The 21,391-nt window shown below is 37.6% G+C and overlaps 1 protein-coding gene across 2 annotated transcripts in view; it reads right to left on the minus strand.

Moving 5' to 3' along the window:
- sh2d3ca (SH2 domain containing 3Ca) overlaps positions 1–21,391 on the minus strand; it is a 53,760-nt gene that overhangs the window by 9,264 nt on the left and 23,105 nt on the right. Inside the window, exons 4-7 of one of the 2 annotated variants that reach the window (XM_058788637.1) lie at positions 6,728–6,856; positions 4,333–4,760; positions 1,082–1,156; positions 669–793 (exon numbers count right to left, since the gene is read on the minus strand). In XM_058788637.1, coding sequence (XP_058644620.1) covers positions 669–793; positions 1,082–1,156; positions 4,333–4,760; positions 6,728–6,856 — 757 coding nt within the window. The remainder of the gene's footprint in view (positions 1–668; positions 794–1,081; positions 1,157–4,332; positions 4,761–6,727; positions 6,857–21,391) is intronic. The other variant, XM_058788638.1, reaches the window with a different exon arrangement.

Here is a 21,391-nt window from a genome sequence, read left to right on the forward strand (position 1 = left end):
AGAGGCGGGGCAGTGAAATGCAAGGTTTAGAGACTTGTTTTTCAAAAGTTTTAACTTCTTTTCATTATTTTTGTGTGAATGACACGCAATAGTAGGCCTATGTTTATATTGTTGTAGTGTTCGTCTCATTGGCAGAATGATTGTTTTGTTCAATGGAAGGGGCTATTCACATAGAATGCGTTTTTTCTATTCCACTGCGCTACTTTGCATGTAAACATATTCTAGATTGACGTGTTTGACCGTTGTGTTTGTGTCTTTTGCAGCGTCTTGCGAAGTACACAACGTTCTAAAAACATGGGGCTAAAGTTGAAGTAAGATCTACTTTTTTTTTTAAATGCCTTGCATTTTTTCCCATTCCACTGCCTGCGAACATCTGTGTAATGTGTGTATTAAGTCCCTTAAATGTCAGTCTTGTTTGAATTTGTTTGCTCATATTGGCTTAAAGCTTGCCAAGAATGTTTTTTCTTTGTGGAAGCTTCGCGTTTAATGAGCTAATAACATATCTCAAATCAAATCAGCAATTCTCGCATCGAGGTCCTGATCACCCTGCTGATAACAACCATCTGGATGTATATTATCCTTTACATTATGGATGAGCTAACACTTAAAAGGTGCTATCAGTGGGTTTAAATTTTCAGACATATGCATGAGAGTGTGTGTGGACTCACTGGAGCTGTATGCAGGTGACAGAGGTGTTTCCCCCACAGGGGACAGCGGGCAGCGGTACTCTTGGATCTGATCCATGCTCATGGCACAGTTCCTCATGGCATCCTTATGGTGCACTGTAGAAGGGCTGGAAAGGACAAACATGCTATTAAATCCTTCATTCTTTATGTCAAAACACATTTTACATGTCAAAACAATCAGCATTTTCAGCTTCTAATTTTGGTGAACAATTTATAAGCCACAGCTACAAGCTTTGTGAAGAACACATTTAGTGCTATTGTGCTGCTAGAGACGACATGCACAGAAGCAGGTGAAGGGTTTCCATGTGGCCAAATCTGTTTGGAAAACAGAAGTGAGTGGGAGGGGGTCTGTGCCAGCTGTGAACAAACACACACATAAACACACACACACACACCAGCTGCTGCCCTCCGCTGGTTTCACCTCTGGCTCGACTGTCTGAGGCTCATCTGGCTCTGTAGACTGGGTCGCACTGATAATACAAGACATCCTACATGAGCACATCACTCCTGCATCTTTGGCACATGTGTAGATGACTTATTAATAAGCCTGAACTCAGACTTGAGACATCTGAACATGTTCAAGATTAGGATACATATTCAAAACATATTCAGAACAAAAAATAATGTTCTTTTGAGACTCTCAACCAATTTATGGATACTTGAATATGAAAAAAAAAAGAAAAAAAAAATTATTGAAAGTGTCTCTGAACCAATTTAACTTCTGGTGGTCACTAAAACACTAAATGAATATGATAATCAAAGAAACAATCTTGACCAGGGGCGGAAAAAAACAAAATGAATATGGTTAGGAAATAAAAACAAAACAAAAAACAAACAAAATAATGTTATTTTGAGACTCTGAACCTATTTAACTCACTAAAACAATTTAACTCCTGATGATCACTTAAAACACTAAATTAATGGTCACGAAAAAAAAAAGTTATTTTGAGACTCTGAACCAATTTAACCCCAGATGTTCACTAAAAACACTACATGAATATGGTAACAGAACAAAACAAAACAAAACATTTTAATATCTTATTTTGAAACTCTGAACCAATTTAAATCCTGGTAGTCACTAAAAATACTAAATGAATATGGTTACAAAACAAAACAAAAATGTTTTATTTTGAGACACTGAACCAATTTAATTACTGGTGGTCGATATGGAGCGTATTTTGTGCCAATATTCATCAAACAAATCCAGAGTTTTGCAAATAAACACAATCTGCTTTGCAAAGAAAAACTCGACTTGCAAACAAACGCAAAGTGATTTGCAAATACAAAACTCTATTTGAGAGAAAATGCAGAGGTATGGACAAATATATGTATTGTGTGTTGCAACTGTGAGACTCATTTGCCTTTTTATGAGGAAACTTGGATTGATTTTCTCACAAATGCGTGCAGGCAGATTTTCTCACACGTGCAATTGAGCAACTTTCTTTTCCAAAAACAGCAGATGGCACTGTCGGTCAATTTCCGCTAGTCTCCCGAGACCTGAAACACCTTTTTACCTTCTCAGACCAGTATGAGTGGGGAATAGGTGAGTTTCTGTCTTACTATCTCTATAATTAACCATTTAGATGTTTTCAAAAAGTGACCTGTGTCAGTGAAATTCACAACAAGTGCTGTAAAACTGTTAACATGATTGATTAGTTCAAAAATCAGGAGTGACGTGGCTAAACATTTAACTAGACAGTCTTTCCCTATAAAAACTGATCCATTCTCCGTACCTCTTATCCTCTGTTGGATCGCGGGATATAGAATATATAACATTCAAAACAATGCAGGGGTATAACAATATATCGTGTCACAATATATTGTAATACTAAAATGCAAATGTGTAGTGGATAGCGACAATATTGTGTACCAAAAATGAAAGCATTTTGAATTTTATTTTTTACATTAGGTCTGTCAGACTTTGTCTCTACATCTTGTGTTTCCCCTCCTCTCGTGCCCTTATTTGGAGTTCCTGTTCCTGTCCTTGTTTGTTGTGATCATTAGTTAATTTACTTTAATTTACAAGGTCAAGTAAGATTTATTGTCTTTTTGCTATAGACATAGCCTCCAGTGGAGAGAAATGTTGTAGGCTACCTCTGCAGTAAAAGTTTAAACAAGTATAAAACTACACATAGATAGCGTACTGAAAGGAGTAGGCTAAACTAATTATACAAATAGGCTACTATAATCATTTAATAAACTAGTTAAAGTTCAGGTGAGCTTTATTGTGATTCAGCTATGTAAATGTACCAAAATATAATCTAAACATTAATATCCCGTACGAAAATTAACCATGGTTTTACTAAATAAATACCATGGTATTTGTAGTAAAGCTGCCTATATTGAAATGGTAACCTGCAAAAAAACATTACCACCACACTTTTACTATAGTAAAACCAACTTTAATTTTCATAAGGGATATCATAGTTTATTATCATATTTATGTTTATATATAGTATAGTAATATGCATGCCTTGTACAACATGTAAAACTAAAAGTGGCATGTAAGGAGATATTTCATATTTCAACCAATATACCAGCAGATTTTAGTCTGACAATAGCCTGTTTGGAAAAATCCAACTAAAATTATGTAGCTTTTTATATAAGGCCGAGCAACATTTTAACTCATGAAGGCTACCGCCAGGAATTAGTGGCTCTTTAAAATGCAAACGTTCATCATCTGAGTCACTCCTAGAAGAGTCCTCGCTGTCCAGAGTGTGTCTTCACCCGTGTAGCACGCTGTTTATTAAACCACTGTTTATTAAAATGCTGAATTTAGTATTACATCAGCATGAACTTGTTCCTTCTCCCCAATTCACAGGACAAGAGTGACACCAGAAGAGAAATATTCATCATTTTGCTTAGCTAAAAAATATGTAATTATTTTAGACAAATGATAGCACAGTTACATCATTTAAAAAAAAGTTTAAGATATTGTACTAAATAATGGTACGGAGAATGGATCAGTTTTTATAGGGAAAGACTGTCTAGTTAAATGTTTAGCAACGTCACTCCTGATTTTTGAACTAATCAATCATGTTAACAGTTTTACAGCACTTGTTGTGAATTTCACTGACACGGGTCACTTTTTGAAAACATCTAAATGGTTAATTATAGAGATAGTAAGACAGAAACTCACCTATTCCCCACTCATACTGGTCTGAAAAGGTAAAAAGGTGTTTCGGGTCTCGGGAGACTAGTGGAAATTGACCGACAGCGCCATCTGCTGTTTTTGGAAAAGAAAGTTGCTCAATTGCACGTGTGAGAAAATCTGCCCGCACGCATTTGTGAGAAAATCAGCCCGCACGCATTTGTGAGAAAATCAAGCCAAGTTTCCTCATAAAATGGCAAATGAGTCTCACAGTTGCAACACACAATACATATATTTGTCCATACCTCTGCATTTTCTCTCAAATAGAGTTTTGTATTTGCAAATCACTTTGCGTTTGTTTGCAAGTCGAGTTTTTCTTTGCAAAGCAGATTGTGTTTATTTGCAAAACTCTGGATTTGTTTGATGAATATTGGCACAAAAATCGCTCCATGTGGTCACTAAAAACACTACATGAATGTGGTCACAAAACAAAAAAGGCACTATGAGTTTGCTACATTATTATGTAAGATGATGATGATAATGATGAAGGTTTACCTGTGAGGAATGATCTTCTCTGTCGTCAGTCCATCCGTCATAGTAACGCTTCGTCTCTTGATGTGCGCCCCCCTCTGGGTCGATGGTGAATGTGCAGATCCCGGTCTCCCACCGGCCAAAGCAAACGTCGCCTCCAGGTACCTCAGCGGAAGCGTGCGGTTGACCGGACACAGCAGCTGGGCTCCGGTGCGCGGGCACACGGGTCGACCCGTGCCAGCGTGGTGCCTGACCAGCGTGGGGACAGAGTCGAAGCTCTCATGCTCCAGCATGTACTGGATTTTGGTTTGCCCGCTTTTGACCAGGACTTTACTGATCCGACAGTGGATCACTTCCTGCTGCCAGCGACACGTGAGGACATAGTCACCCACGGTCGACAGGGAGTCCCGTACGAGGAAGTCACCGCTACGCAGAACCAAAGTTTCTGAAGCCTGCGTTGACACAAAAGAAAAGGGATTATTAAAGGAAATGTTGCAAGCTGGACTCAAACCCATATTTCCCACATGAGCACCCCCAGCTCATTACTTTTTTTTTCCCAGTGGAAAAGTGTCAATTTTATTTTAAATAAACACAATTTAAATTCAAGTAAATTAATTCAAATGACATTCTGTGACATTTGCATTAACATTTTTACATCACTGTGAATCAGTAGAATACCTTGTGTATTTGACACAAGTTTTAAAAGATACTTAATCAAATGCCACAGATGTGATGCTTTGTGCTACATGCCTCTGTTCCAGCAGATGGCGCAACAGTACATTTGGTGAGGTCAGAAGTGCAGCATGGGGGCGTATCGCCATGGCGACTAGCTATATATTTTAATAGAGAGGGCTGGAGTTTCTCTTTACTCCAGCTTGAGCAAGAATACATTATGCTAATGCCCAGATGGCTGCTCTCATAGTAGAGACAGTGTGGGCTGTAGTTTGACAGCTCTATGGTGCAAAAAGGACACAAACACACTCTCTCACACACCGACATAAAAACCCCAAAAAACATGCACAAAAACAAGCAAATATACAATACAATATATAAAACACACACAGAAAACACTCGAAAACTGCTAACAAATGTTTTTATTGAACAACTTCTCCAGTTGCACACTTGTTTGTAGATCATGGCGCGGACTTCTCTTCGACGTCCATTGTTCTCAAAGTTGTGGCGTGTAATCTTTTTGAAGTTAAAATACATTCATCCATTACTGCTTAATATGCAGAGATAACTAGAACTCATTTGTTGGCAGTTTCCCGAAGGGTGAAACACTGGCACTTGCTATTGCTCTGTTTGTTTCAGAGAACAGTTTGGGATTTTGGGAAGGCATAGCTATAGTTGGCAGACAATCCTTTCACTGAACATGTGATGCATATTGCACACAAACACTGCCTGAAATCACCAGTTCAGATTTGACTGGCTAGCTTTACACAACTTCCAAGATTAAGGACATATGAGTTTTCAGTGGTCTACCTAAAACATAAAAAGGTACTGGGATGATGCAACAAGCACTTTTGAGGATGAAATAAATCACTTACCATCAAATCTTTGAAAGTTATTTAGAGTTTTTTGAAGCTCCCAGTAGCAAACAAACTACACTCTCAAAAATAACGTTTCTTAATGGCATGAAGAACCTTTGACATCAGCCGAACCTTTCCATTCCACAAAAAGTTCTTTAAACTTCTAAACAAAATGGTTATTTTAAGAACTGTTTGCTGAAAGGTCCTGTCAGTTCTTTTGGGGTTCTTCTATAGTATCGCTGCGAAAATAATTATTTAAACTATAAATTCACAATTGATAGAAATAAAGTCAGAATGGTGACTCAGAATTGCATGGTATAAACTCACAATTGCGAATTATAATGTCAGAACTGCTGGACATAAAATCGCAGTTGCAACAAATAATGTCGGAATTGCGAGATATAAACTGGCAAATCTGACTTTTTTTCTCGCATTTCAGAATCTTTTCTCAGAACTGTGAGTTATAAACTTGCAAATTTGAGTTATAATGTCCAATTCAGAGGAAAAAAGACTTACTATTTTCTTACAACTACAAATGTAGATCCCGCAATTTTGACTTTATATCATGCAATTGCGACTTTATATAATGCAATTCTGAGAAAAAAGGTTAGAATTGTAGGTGTAAACTATGAGATAAAAAGTCGCAATTATCTTTTTTATTTTTACTCAGTGGCGGAAACAAGCTTCCATAATTTTTGTACACTGGTTCATTATTGTGGTATAATCAATTAGACAAATCCACCTCCAAATCCCAAAGGAACTTTGTCATTTTACCCTCAGTTTCCAGAATAGGTTGCAAAGTAGACCAGACCCTATTCCGTTTAGTCAACATTCTGGCTGTGTGAGATAGTGAACACTGTACCACAGCGAATCTTGACCCACAAACGCACCTCTCGTGGAATATGGCCATGGTACCAGCCGTGGCTCCTCATGTCACTGCTACTGAGTTTGAGCTCCTCCTCCAGCTCCTTCCTGAGCTTCTCCGGGGGCGACTCCAGCAGGTACTTCTCCTTGGAGAACTGCAAAAAAAAACCCACACAAAACCAGCACATAAGTCACACTGCCCTACTTCATGAAAACAGAAACATTTGATACAGCAAACTATTGATCACTCTGAGAAAAAAACAAAACATTCTTGAACAACAATTGTAAGGTTTATTGCCTCACTTATCAAACTGACATATCAATCCATATGAGAAATTAAAAAGTAATTTGAGTCACGTAGAGCTTCACTGCACATAGTTCTTCTTTATAATTTATGTAATGTCCAACCCTGTTGCTAAAAACAAATAAAAACATACAAATACACATTGCAGAATGAGACTTCCTTGTCTCACCCAAATAATCGTCCCAAGTGTGTCCATTTAGACAATGGCACTCTGTGTCCAGTAGAAATAATGTGTCATCTATGAGCGTGACAGTTCAAGGCGAAGGTCTCGACCCTCTGTGACACAGGAAAACCAATCCAAACACAGGCGGCATTGTAATGAAGTCAATAAAAAGACAACGGACAAAGCTTAGGGCACTAACAGGACTCAAAGTCTGTGAATATGGGAGATGCGGGATCAATTTTGCAGTACTCGGTCACTCTAATGGTCTCTTCCTCTCTCTGTCTGAGGTAAACCGATTAAACATCTGCTTCCTTTCCCTTTTCGACCGTCTTTTACACATGGGAACAGGAAAAGATGCTAGATTTCAGCAATCCCACTGCCATTTAACTGGTTGTGTGTGTATGTGTGTGAAGTGTATAAAGATAGTGAGGCAAGGTCAAGTGTAGGGAGTTATTGCTTTTGTCTCTGCCTCCAGGGGCCGAATCCACCACCTGGGCCTAACCAGACCTCTCTGTAATCTCATATTGGCGTCTGTAATTGTCTTTTGCTGCTTGAAGATGGCCACAAGGTACAATATTCTGGTCTCATTCATTCTCGATTTTGGACTATGGGGAAAACCCAGTGTGTGAGCGATAACAGGGCTAGGCTGATACGAGTACTTCATATTGACTTGTGAGAGGTGACTCTCACAGAAGATGGGTGACCCTTGTCCAATTTGATTTTTTTTTTAATTCTCTTCTCCAACTTTATTAGTGTTTATTCTGAGTGAGTTAACTTGTTTATATGAAGTTTTGCCCAAACTGTGCTTCTGAGAGGACAGATGAGAAAAAATAAGATGAGCTAAGAAAAGCAGAAAGCCAAGACAAAATACAAAAAGAAGAGGTTAATCGAGACAAGAAAAAAGATGAGACAAAATGAAAAGAGACAGGATGAGAAAAGACAAGACGAAAAAGAGAGGTACGACAAAGCAAGGCAAAGAAATTATGCAAAATCTAAATGAGTTGAGACAAGAAACGATAAGATGAGACAAGACGACATGAAGTGAAGTGAGATGCAAAGAGGTTAACTGAGATAAGAAAAGGAGAGAAGAGACAAGATGAGACGTGACAAGAAAAGACAGGACGAAAAGAAGTGAGATGAGACAAAAGCGAAACAAAAACAGGCAAGAAAAGATGCAAAACTTTAGACAAGAAGAGATAATAGAAGACAATAAGCGCAAAACAAAACAAGGCAATACAAGATGCAAATAAATGAACTGAGACAAAAAGAGATGGGAAAGGTCTAGAGGAGTAAAGACGAGATGAGATGAAGTGAGGTATGATGAGACGAGCAAGACAAGATAGGAAAAGGAGGTAAATTGAGAAAAGAAGAAATGAGACAAGAAAAGTAGAGATGAGCAAAGACGAGACAAAGTGAGGTGAGACAAGAGCAAGACAAGAAAAGATGCAAAAACGAGGAGAATCGAGACAAGAGAAGAAGAGATGAGGCAAAATGAGTAGAGGAGATGAGATGAGAAGAAAACAAAAGCAGTTAAAGTGAGGTAAGAGAAGACAAGAGTGAGAGGAGACAAGAGCAAGAGAAGACATAGCAAGATAAGATCCGAAAATAAGAGGTGAATTAAGCCAAGAAAAGAAGAGAAAAGACCAGGCAAGATGAGAAGAGGTGAGACAAGATGAAGCACTTCGAGATTACACAAGGAGAAGTGAAAAGAGGTGAGGTAAGAAGAAACAAGACAAGAGCAAGACGATCCTGGCAAGATGAGAAATTAAAGGAAGTTATGGTGAGATGAGACCAGAAAACAAGAGAAGAGATGAGAAGAGATTAAGAAATGATATAAGCAAAGGCAAGACCTGGCAAGACAAGAACAAAGGTGAGAAGATGAGGAGATGTGAGGTGAGGTGAGATGAGATGAGAGCAAAATAAAGCAAGCCATTGTGACAAACTTAAAGAAGAGATGAGACGAGATGAAATCAGAAGAGATGAGAAAGGAGGCAGAAGTTCTGTATAAGTCTTAGCAAGTATGCATTGCCACTTCTGCAGAGATTCACTCATTAAAGAGCCCGAAGAGAGACTGAATGAGATCAAGCTGCGTTCTGCTTTCAAACACTGATGTCTGAAGACTCCAGAGAGACACCTGGGCTGTTTCAAGTCCCCTTGCCCCACTTAGAGCTGCTCCTGGAGGGCTAAAATGTCTTTCTCTCTGCCCTCTTTCTTCCACAGAGAAAGCACTTCTGGCAGTCTAATGAAGCGCATGCTGGGGGAAATGACCTGACCACATGCACAACCACACACACACACACACACACACACAATGTAACCTCTACAGAGACACAGGGACAGAAAAAAATTCAAGATCCAGAGGAGATAGAAGGAGAGATGGAAAGGGGGTGATAGGACCTATGCTGCTCACACACCCCCAACACTGAAGCTCTGGTTGTCATGGAAACCTCCTATTGTGTGAGTCGGCCTGGTGCCTTCATGTGTCTCATACACCACACACACACACCTCAAGCATTTTACAAAGCAAGAGAGCAATGCATTGTGAAAAACAATTACACATTCTGGAACATGACGGGGCACCATCAGCAAACACCGATGGTAAACTTTTTGGGATATACAATCGACATCTCTCAGTGAGTTTAGTCCAGTTTAAATGTTATGCTGTTGGATACCTGAATGTCAATCCAATCAGATATGCTTTCCAGAGGACAAATAAACCAGAAAACATGGGGTCTGAAAATCAGACAACCTTCAACAGAACAGTCACCTAATAGTAGAATTTGGACCCCAACCAGTTCCATACGGACCGCAAATCATTTCTCACAGATTAATATTGTCATAAACAAATTTTTGTATTTGTGTTCACAATTTTAATATAAATGATTTCTGTTGAAAATAAACCCATTAGAAAAGACTACTTAAGATAACAAGGTGATCTTGTGCACATTTTCACATTTAACCATGGACACTATAAGCAGCAGTCTGGAGACTACTTTGTCTATGTAGGATTTATTATTTCATATTTTTACTAGTACTATTGCTGCCAACTTGGAAATGTACAATAATGCACACTGCTCATTTCATTTAATAGGCATTTAAGCCATATTTGCTAAGACGGAAATGTAGAGACTGAATCTCCTAAAACTTTAATTGAATACCTCTGACCTACAACCTAAAGATAGTATGATATTGAGCGAACTGTACTTGTGTCTTTCATAACTGTGCAAATATGCCGTCTACTATGGAAGGTCTATGATGCTACTCTCTAGAAATGATATACACTTTTTAAATAATTCCATTTGTACTACAATAAACTATGAATAATTATGCTTGGAAATTTTAGACAAGGTTGACATGACAGCATCATGAGTTCCTGATCATTGTCTGCTATGTTTTTTGAGTTTTTAGTTGAGTTATGCATTTGGTATCCTATTGCATCTTGTGGGACATATTTCCCTGAAAATCCCTGGGTAAATTCATGCACAAACACCAACCCATTCAGAGGTGTTTATCTTCAACCCCCCATGGCTTGTCATGAATAACATCCAGCATGATTCATCACCCAATTTCACTCAGCACCCCCATTCACTTCTTCTGCCAATCACGGCGTTCCGTTTTACCAAAACACCCCACCCACCTAATTCCATTTCCACCAATCAGTAGAGCCTTTGCAGTCACTCAGATTGCGTGTGATTGAGTGCAGCTGCTCCCCTGGGTGAAAGGAAAAGCATAGACGCAAAAAACCATTAGGCCGACGTGAACCGCAGATATGGCAGATAAAGCTTCACAGGTCAGCGCTTGTCATTGAGTCTGCTCTCTGGGGTAGAGCTAATCCAGTCGGCCCTGCTGAGCACTGACCCAATGCTGTGAGAGATAACAGAACAGCTGGTGTCAAAATCACCTGCCACACTGATGTGGAATATGATTTAGACCATAAAACATACTTTACAGAAATGTCCAAAAGTAGATGTGAATGCTAAACCAACACCTTGCATGCAATTGGTTCATTTGTACATACTTAATGCATATTCTTGTAGAAACAAACCTCCGTACTCAAGGGGGCGATAGAGGTACCTTTAAATGTCTGCTGTATTTCCATTTCGGTTGCTAGCTACAAATTAGACAACAACTTAAAGGCATAGTTTGAATATTCGGTCACTGAATGGACAAAAAACCCCTACATTTCTTCAATTTTGGCAAAATTTCACAAATAAAAAGTGAATTGTCTATTGCCTAGTGTTGTGATATATACAATATGAAGAACAGCCCACACAGAAGTCACTTTCCAAGCAACTTTCTGTTGGTCAACACGGCAAATCCGCATGATCAACTGAATCTGATGTGAAATCTGCATAAGGGAAATGACCCACAAAAATTGGCTGAACAATGGTAAATGTGACCACACTTTAAGTCATACAGGTTTCGAAAGTGTGAGTAAATGATGGCATAATCTTAATTTTTCTGTGAACTATCCCTTAAATTAACTTTTACTTAAACTGTTGCTCCGCCATGACAGTTGTTGACTTGAAGAAACAAATTCAGCAAATTCATGCCTTTTGCAGCAAATAATTGTACACAATGTAGATTTTATGCAATTCATGGTTATATTTTTAATTTGAAAGACATTTTGTGTTGGGTTGCTATTTGATGTTCAATATAAAGACTTTATCCTTGAGTACAACCATTGGTGTAGAGTATGTTTCAAGCCTTCAAGGGTGGGTAATCGTACAATGTTAGTGTGACATTTTGTATTACAAACTTTTTTTTTTTACTTTGAGCCATTTATGTTTGAAGTTTGTGCTCTGTCCATCTACAGACACAGAGAAATACACCCAGTCCTGTGACCTTTCCCTCCGGTTGACCCAGGGATCCCGATTTTAAGACGTTGTCCATCTGCTGCCCATGCGGTGCTGCTGTCCCTTTATCCCACCTTAAGCCGTCTTAATGCCCCTATCATACCCTTATCTCCCAGAAAACCATCTTTGCATTATCCCTTCATCTATCCGTGCTGTCTTACACCACCCAAATCTCCACTAAATCCCTATATCCGTCATCGCTGGCCTACATCCCAACATATTAGATCTTAAAACGATTTCTGTTTCTTAGATTTTCTCTCTCGGTCTGTCTGTCTCTGTTTCAAACACACACCCACACACGCTCTCTGGTGTTTAACATGGACATATGCGGGTCAGAGGAGGTACTAGAGCTCATATGACTCTATTAACAACAATACTAAGCTGATGTTGTGCATACTTAAGAGATGTAAATTGATAACCATGTTTACATGAACATACAAATACACATGCTTTAAATATTTTTTGATCCCAGATCAGCTCTTTTGGACAGTAAGATGACCTTAATTATAAGAGGCTAAAAGTTTATTAGGTGTTCAGTCTATAGGCAAGTGTATGTGTGCACAAGCGTAGTGTTTCTTTACAAAGAGACAACGCCAACTACTGGCCTGGCATGCATAATACAGCATTTTTAGTCATTTTCATGGATCCATGTGAACAGGGATCGTTTTCCATTTTTAGTGCATCGTTGTTGTGTAAACATAGCCTTACTCTACTACTCAAAGATTCACTCATGTTGTTCGTATAGCTTCCTTTTAAACCACAGAAAACAAAAGAAGACTTTAAGATAATTTTTTATCTGCTTTTGTCCATTAATTGAAAATTGTCAGTGATTTATGGAAAATATAAGCTCCCTAAGCACGATAAAAACATTCCATATGACTGTTTTTCAAGTTTTCCAAATTTAATTGAACATTTCCATCTGCCACAGTTTTCAAATTCACATCAAATTTAACTTGCTGCTGCAAAATGCTGTGGCAGATTTTATACCAATAGCAATATACTAGTTGTATGGACTGCTTTTTAGGTACTTTTATGGTTCTTTTTGTGCTTTTTGGTGCACGACAGCACAAGTCACCATCTATTTTCCCTCATCCCTCTCAGAAAAAAGAAAAAAAAAAAGGTACAAAAGCTGTCATTGGGGCAGTACCTTTTCAAAAGGTATAACTTTGCACCCCCCAAATGGTGCATATAAATAGCTTAAAGGTGCTTATTAGTACCTAAATTGTACATATTTGTACCTTTTGAGGTTCTGCCCCAGTGACAGCTTTTGTACTTTTTTTTAGGAGAGTATATGGACAAGAGCAAGCTTTGTGTTCAGGAAGACAATTAGGACTACAGATTGATGACAATAGGATGAGTGAATCATGGCAGAATTTTCTGTAACTATTCATCATATCAAACCTGTAGGTTCAACCAAAACAGTCTAAATCTTACATTCATAGGCTTTTCTACATTTAATGGGAGAATACACTTCATAACCTAGAATCCAAAGAGTCTCAGAAGGCTAAAGGAAGAGTCACTGTAAATAAACATAGTGTGAAGTTAAGACAGTTCTTATCTCCATATTTCGAGTGTCTGGCTCACTGTCCCAGCAGTGCTGGGTTTGTGCTCAGACTGCATGGCCAGTGAATCTGGAACATTTTATTAATTCAGTGTGCATGGAATGATGCGCTCTGAATCGTGAACTGATTCGTAAGCTCAGTGTGATGTCAGACCCCATGAAACAACATTTTATTTCTGATCTAAGACAGTTTTGTTGTGTGTTTAGCCATATTTCTTTCTCATGTGTGATTCTATACATCCTTTTCAGGCTTTGTTCAAGCCTTGGGCTACAATCGTTTTAAACCCCGGCACGTTTTAACTGTAAAAAACAAGATACCGTATTATTGGTTTAAAACAGCCAGAGCAGACTTTCACGATAGCATTTTCACAGATGAACAAGCAGTTATTAAACAGGTCATGTTGTGTCAGTTTGTCATGAGCTGTATTCGTTCAGTCAGTGTTATTGATCTCCTGAGTATGCAAATAAGAATGTTAACTCGAGGTTTACAAATGTACAGTGTGACATTTTAAACCTTTTGTATAATCTCAGCAGTCTTGGCATCAGGCCTCAATCTCTCTATCCTCCCCCTTCTCTCCTGTTTCTCTCTCGTTCTGTCTTTTCACTGCACTTGTTTTTTTCCTCTTGTGCTTTGCAGACAAATTTAGGTGCAATGACTCTTGACTGTGAAGTCTACAGTCTTGAAGCTGCCATCTGCTTTGCCAGAGTGTCTATGTAAAGTCAACATGAAATAAAAAATTACTGTGGTACTACAGTACATTGAATGTATTTATTCCAAGGTACTTTTTCTATAAGTTTAATATAATAATAATAATAATAATAATAAGTTAAAATGACTTGTACAGCCAATCTGATTACGGTTTTACAAGTAACGCGAGTTGTGTAATCAGATTACTTTTTTCCAAGTAACTAGTGAAGTAACCATTACTTTAAATGTACAAGAGAATGTTGGAGTTCGCAAATTGCTTTGTTTTCCCATTTATTCACTGACAGCTTTCCTGTTCCCATGTTGAGAGAAATCGGGAGTAAATGCAGATACAGAGGCATTTCCTTCAACCGGAGGCTTATTAATTTCACTTTCGGTGTGAAAGGGCCTTTACAGTTGCTAAAAATATAACTTTTCGCTTTTTTTGTTATAAGTTAACCCAGTCCGGGTGACTAAAAGTAGTGCAAAAGTAACACAAAAGTAATGTAATGCGTTACTTTCCATAAAGAGTAACTAAGTAACGCAATTAGTTACTTTTTTATGGAGTAACACAATATTGTAACGCATTACTTTTAAAAGTAACTTTCCCCAAAAGCCATTGTACTTTTTATTGTACTACTCAATAGGGATGGACATACACCTGCAATCCACTTTAAAGAATTAGCATCAGAAGTCTGAAGAGCGCAGCATGACCTCAGCTCACCGCAGAGCAGGAATTAGGTCATCTCAAAGCCTCCCTGCACTTCCTGTTATTGGCAACCCTCTTGACCTATTAAAAATGAAGGAGTGCTCTTTAGCATTTTGATACAGTCAGTCCCACGTCAAAACACTCGTGCACACACTGGCTCCTGTCAAACATGATCAGTCAGCTGTGTGCCACGGGGGGCATTTTGTTTTGCTGTGCTCACCCGAGGGTTGGGGTGTGTGTGTGTGTGTGTGTGTGTGAGAAAGGGCCGATGTCTCATGTGCCAAGACTGTGACCTCAACACTCGGAGAGCAAACACCAGATCGTGCTGTTGTCATGGAAATACTGCCTGGTCCCTCTGATGGGTCGTCTCAAGGGCAGTGAGATGTGTCTTGGGGAAATGAGGGGGAAATTCTGGGTGGATGCATATGGATGACACCCCATCAGCCAGCTGTTCTGTCTGCAACATTAGGCCAGTGATCTGCTGTTGTGGCGTGTGGGGAATTCTGGGTGTGCTGACATACATTCCAGTTCAAGCATTTCTCTAAAGCCTGAGTGCTTCCTGTGGCTCATCAGGCCTCAGGGTCTGAATGATTTCCTATGCATAGGTAACGATTGTTCCAAATGAGATTGATAATTAAGCATCAATTATGAATTAGCTTCCACGCTTCTAATTCAGCTGAAGAATGCTGGGAATTACTAGGATTTGCTGGAAAATGGCACGTGATTGGCTGTCTAAAAGTGGATTTGTTCATTATTTTCTTTCCTGTCAGTATTTGTGGAGATGTTTGCACATTTGAACAGAATGTGAGACTCTTCACTTGAGCTCCCTCTTGACGTTATGAGTCAGTTATATTAGGCTAAATTAGCCATATCTAGACCATTTGGACACATCAAAGCTGTAAATATACAGTGCGTTTTCATAGAGATAACATTTACACATTGCTGTAGCTATTTTCGTGTATAAAGACCCATTTATACTACATATAAAAATATTAAGTGTGATAATATATAACAAAACAGTGTGCAATTTTTTTTACTCTTATGCCTAGGAAAATAAATAAATAAATAAAATGTATCCAAATAGCATAAAGAAAGAACATTTAAAAACATTTAAATGTATTTTTATACAAAAAGTATAGGGACATACAAAAATTATTATTAATGTAATAAAATTGACTAATTAACAGTAATGTTATAAAATAATTATTAAATAATAATAATAATAATAATAAAGTTAATATTTTTCAAATAGTTTTTAAACAGATGAATAAAATGGAAAATACAGACATTGCAATGCAACACACTTAAATAATAAACAGTAATAATTTAAATAATAAAAAAATCAATAAAAATCACAAATCTATATGGATATATTTGGCTTTTATTTCTCATTCTTACACCTGAGCAGTCAAAAAAAATAAAATAAATAATAATAATAATAATTCCAAATAGCCTTTAGAAAGATTAATAAATGTTAAAAAAATTTAAATCTAAAAAGTAAGGAGAAATACAATTTTCTTTTTTTTTTTTTTTTTTTACAATTTAACATAAAAAACAGTAATATCATAAAATAATAATAATAATAATTCCAAATAGCCTTTAGAAAGAAGATTAATAAATGAAGCAGTAGTTATAAATATTTTATTTTTTATCCAAAATAGCTTTTAAACAGAAAAAAAATACACAAATGTCGAACTACACACTTAAATAATAAATAGTAATTTATATGTATATGCATTAAAAATGTTATATTTATGTTATAGTCTAAAAGCTCCAAAATTACAGAAAGACAGAAATGACATATAAGGCAAAATAATGATAAAACTACTAAAGAGAATGTTCAGCTGACTGAAATGACAACTGTCTCCACTGGTAATGCTATTTCACCCGAGTTAAAACGCTCATGCATGACATCACAACTTGTATGCAAGGCCACGTCTCATGTGGTTTGCGGATGGGCCCATAAGACTGTGTGTATTTTCTTTTGTGCTACTATTGTGTGCCTCTGCTGGTTCGTAATGTGGCTCTGTGACACATGGGCCTGTTACATTGACAGGCGCAGGAGAAACATCCTGATTACCCTCTTCCCTCCGGCTCACACACGAGAGAGAGAGAGAGAGAGAGATAGGACAGGCAGCAAGAGAAAACTGGCCATATGGGGTCTACGGGTGGCTTGGTCCCTATGTGTTTGGGGAGCAGCTCAAAGCAAGTGTGTTTCTGAGGGTTTTGGGCATATGGTGTCATAGAGGGGGGCAAGTACCACAGGAAAACACACATGACTTATCTTTCATCACGGGTTTGGAGAGAACACATCTCTGCAGATAAATGCCTCAACATTCACGGCATCCGTATTAGCCAAATAGCATCTCAGCGTCGTGATTTAGCGAGTGTAACAAAAAGCTGAAATCATAGAAACAGCGGGAGCCTCATTCAAGATTTGAATTCCCACAAAGAGTACCAAAAAAACACAATGTTCAGAGCATACATAATGACTGTGGTGGTTAACTTTAAGTGCTGACATTTTTAACTGCTTAACTCCTGTAATTTCACTGTTAGCATGCTAATGTATGTACGAAAACATAATAGCTTCTGTCCAGCTGTGTATCAAGACAGCTCTTGTCTAAATGTGCACTATTGATCTTATTGCTAAAGATTCTTCCATGCATCTCTTTCATTTTTTGACCTTAATTCAAAATATCATAATTTGATGATTTCTGGTGTAATGACAGGTTTTCCCTCTGCATATTGAATTTCTCCAGATCTGCTTCCATCTAATGTACAACTGATGGACTGAACCAAGTCCTGCATTTTTTTGATGATCTGTTAAAGTTGTATATACATACATCACGATACAGGATGAAGGATCTATCGCTACTTGTTTTGCTGTGACGTCAAATTTTGGCAGCACTGCTTTGTATACTTTGCTAATGCGGCAAATCCAGAAAATTAATCTATGCCAAATAAATCATTCAAGACGGCAGACTAGCTGAGTGAGCTACTGTAGATTACTGTAAACTGAATGAAAGCTTTAACAAACATAAAAACTTAAATATTTTCACCCAGTATCCATGTGCTTTGTATTTATGATTATCATACCATCACATTGTTAGCTTAGCTACATGTGCTAACCTTACTAATATCAATCGTCAAGCCATAGTCAAGTCAAATCACCTTTTTTATATAGCGCTTTTAACAATAGAGATTGTGTCAAAGAGCTTTACAGTATTAAATAGGAAATAGTGTGTAATAATGCAATAATTTTGCCTTAAATTGCCAACTCTCACTGAGAACGACTTCCAGTGGCAAATATCAACAGTCAAACCTTTAGAAAAACATTGTTACCTTAGCAACATGTACTAATGCAAAAACTACTGAAATTAATCGTCAAGCCACTAACAGAAATCGTCAGCAAATTCTGTTAAACTTTGCTGCATCTCTGGCAATAATTTTGCCTTAAATTGCCAACTCTCACTGAGAACGACTTCCAGTGGCAAATATCAATAGGCAAGCCTTTAGAAAAACATTAATGGTAATTGAATTGACTCATTAGACCTGTTCCAAATGCAGAGAGCACCTAGACAGCAAAGCAGCTTACCAGGTTTGAAAAGGACAGTCATTTTTTAAATGACGCAATATTTTTGCAACACTGACAGTCACCTGACCTGACCACACGAGTGTTAATATTCATGAACTGTCACAATGAGCCACTGCCATCCGGAGACACCTCTGCTTCCTGTTTCTCTAAGAGAGCAACCAATTAGGAACCAATTTACAGGCTGTGAGGGGTCACAGGGTCAAGGCACTGATGGATTGTGGGGTCTTAGGACACGTCAATATAACCCCATCAAAAATGGTTATGAATCCAACATCTATGTCTATGAAAAGTAGCAGCTTTTGTGTGTGAGAGCAGATCTGTGTATTAGTCTAGTTTAAAATGTAAGGACAGGGACTATTTTATGTTAAAGTAAACCGCACATCCCACAACACCGCACTGGGCACGGCCCCAAAGGAGAAAACTGCAGCGCGGTGAGTTTCCAAAAGGAATATAAAGACACGTCCAATTGATTAATCAATAAATGTCAGTCGTAGATTAATTACACAGCCTGGAAGACGTACCGGCTGAAATTATGAAGACACCAAATTCAATAAAAGACTTTGGGCAGCACTTCTGGGGAGCATCAGTTATATAATAAAAGTAAAAGGGTTATGAACACGGACCTACTCATCTGATTGGCAACAGATTCAAAATGAATTCAACATGCTAAACTCAATCCAGTTCATCTGTTTCTGGATTTCTGGACTTGAACGGATCGCTGTGTTGCCTTAAAGTGAAAGGGCGTTCTGAAAGGTCAATACAAGTGAATTTATGAGTGTAACCTTACAGGCATCTTCCATCACACCCTGCATCCATCTCTCAGATCTTCAGAGAGAAAGATAGAGGGGAAAAAAGATGACAGGAAGTGGTGGAAAAAGCTCAGATGGCGTTTAGGAAGCACATGTCAAGCACTGGCAGTGTTTGTGCTTTGAGGAAATGTTAACGGATCATTCTCTGATCTTTGCTGATGGAGCCACAATGCTACTGATGTGTGTGTGTGTGTGTGACTATGGTTATGTTCGCACAGCAATTAAAAGTTAGTGCTTTCTAAATTTTTGAGGTTGCTCAAAAAAAAAAAAAATCAAAATTAGCTACCGAGTTAAGAAGGGTCTGAATACTTATGCATTGTAATTATTTCATTTTATTAATTTTAATAAATGTACAAAGTTATCCAAAATTTGGTCATAACAAAATGTGAATAAATAACTAAATAAAAATTAAGGGGTCTGAATACTTTTGCAAGGCACAGTTACATAAACATTATTGGCAACATTAGTTTCATAAAGAGTACCTAAGAGTACATTTACACAACAACAATGTACTAAAAGCGGAAGAGTTAAACTACCAATCAATGCATTCACCTCTCTCTCCCAGCTAGTTAGGTGCCAAATGTGTTCAGAGATTGGTCTGCACTTTATCAGTGTAATAATTTTTTGTCTAAAATTTTTAAAGGCAGCTAGCCGAAATGTCTGTTGTTGATTTTTATCTCCTGTTTTAACTTAATAAAAAAAAATTACATTTAGAGTGCAGACCATTGTCATTTTTATGCTTAAATTTGTTGTCTTAATGAGTTTTATTGATTTAAAAATAAAGGAAAAAAGTTATGTTCAGGTGGAGTATTCCTTTAAATGTCAAAGCACATGAATTCCAAAAAATCTTTTCATAATGAAGTCACTGCATTGAAAGAGGCCCAGATTAGAACTGAAAATGTCAAATGTCATTGATTTTCATAGATCACACTATCATCCAAAACACTTGGATAATTGGGCCACATTAAACGGCAGTGTGAACGTAGTCTATGTATGAAAAACACTCTTTTTTAGTGATGACTATCAAGTGAGCCACAAAACAGGTGATGCATACACATACTCATCACTTTCTCTGATCAATACACACACACATTTACACAGTCACACACATCACCTTCAGGAGGACATCAGCGTAAAGAGATGCGTAGCTGTCACTGGTGTGTCAAAACGGTCCCTAAACACTAAGCACATTATACAAACTCTATACAAGCAGTGATAACCTATCAGTCCTGACATCAAAGATAAACACAGCTAATCATTTCAGGATGACACATTATTTAGAAAAAGAAAAGACAGCGAAAGAGTAAGTGAGACATGTGAATGCAAGCTCAATTTCACAGATTGCTGTTTTACAAAATTTGTCAGAATGCAATTAATCAAATAAAAAGTGTATTCTCAACACTGCCATAAGGGGTGCTAGAGCTAGCATTAACATACATTACCATTCAGTTTTCTCTTTAGATAAACTACTGCCATGGTACAGCAACGGTTGGACAATAATCTGCTGAACATGTTAGTTAAAGAATGAAATGGGCATTTACACTATTTCCTAAAAGCACATTACTAATACTGTGAATAATTCATCAATGCATTTAATTTCTAAACATTTTTGAGCATATACAGTATATTTTAATCAAAATGTCATAACTGGATCTTCCAATGAAACTAGGCATCTCTCATGATGTTTCTCCAATCATTTAGCCCACTTAATCTCCACCCCTTTCTTACAATCAACTACAAACTTGCATTGAGATCTCCAACCAATCAAAAACTGATGCATAGGACCAAGTCCTACATTTTCTAAAATATATTTTTGATCTGTTTCACAGCGATGTACATCACAATACAAAACAAAAGATCTGTTGCTACTCTCCTTAATATAATAGTTACCCAAATAACACGTCAAATTTCACATTATAAAAAATTCAGGGTAAATATCGCCACCTTGAGTCCTGAGGTTTATTACAAGCCTAAGTAATGCAAAAACAGATATTAAAGCGTCATTCAC

This window comes from Onychostoma macrolepis, chromosome 10 (assembly GCF_012432095.1).
Source record: "Onychostoma macrolepis isolate SWU-2019 chromosome 10, ASM1243209v1, whole genome shotgun sequence".
Lineage (NCBI taxonomy): Eukaryota > Metazoa > Chordata > Actinopteri > Cypriniformes > Cyprinidae > Onychostoma > Onychostoma macrolepis.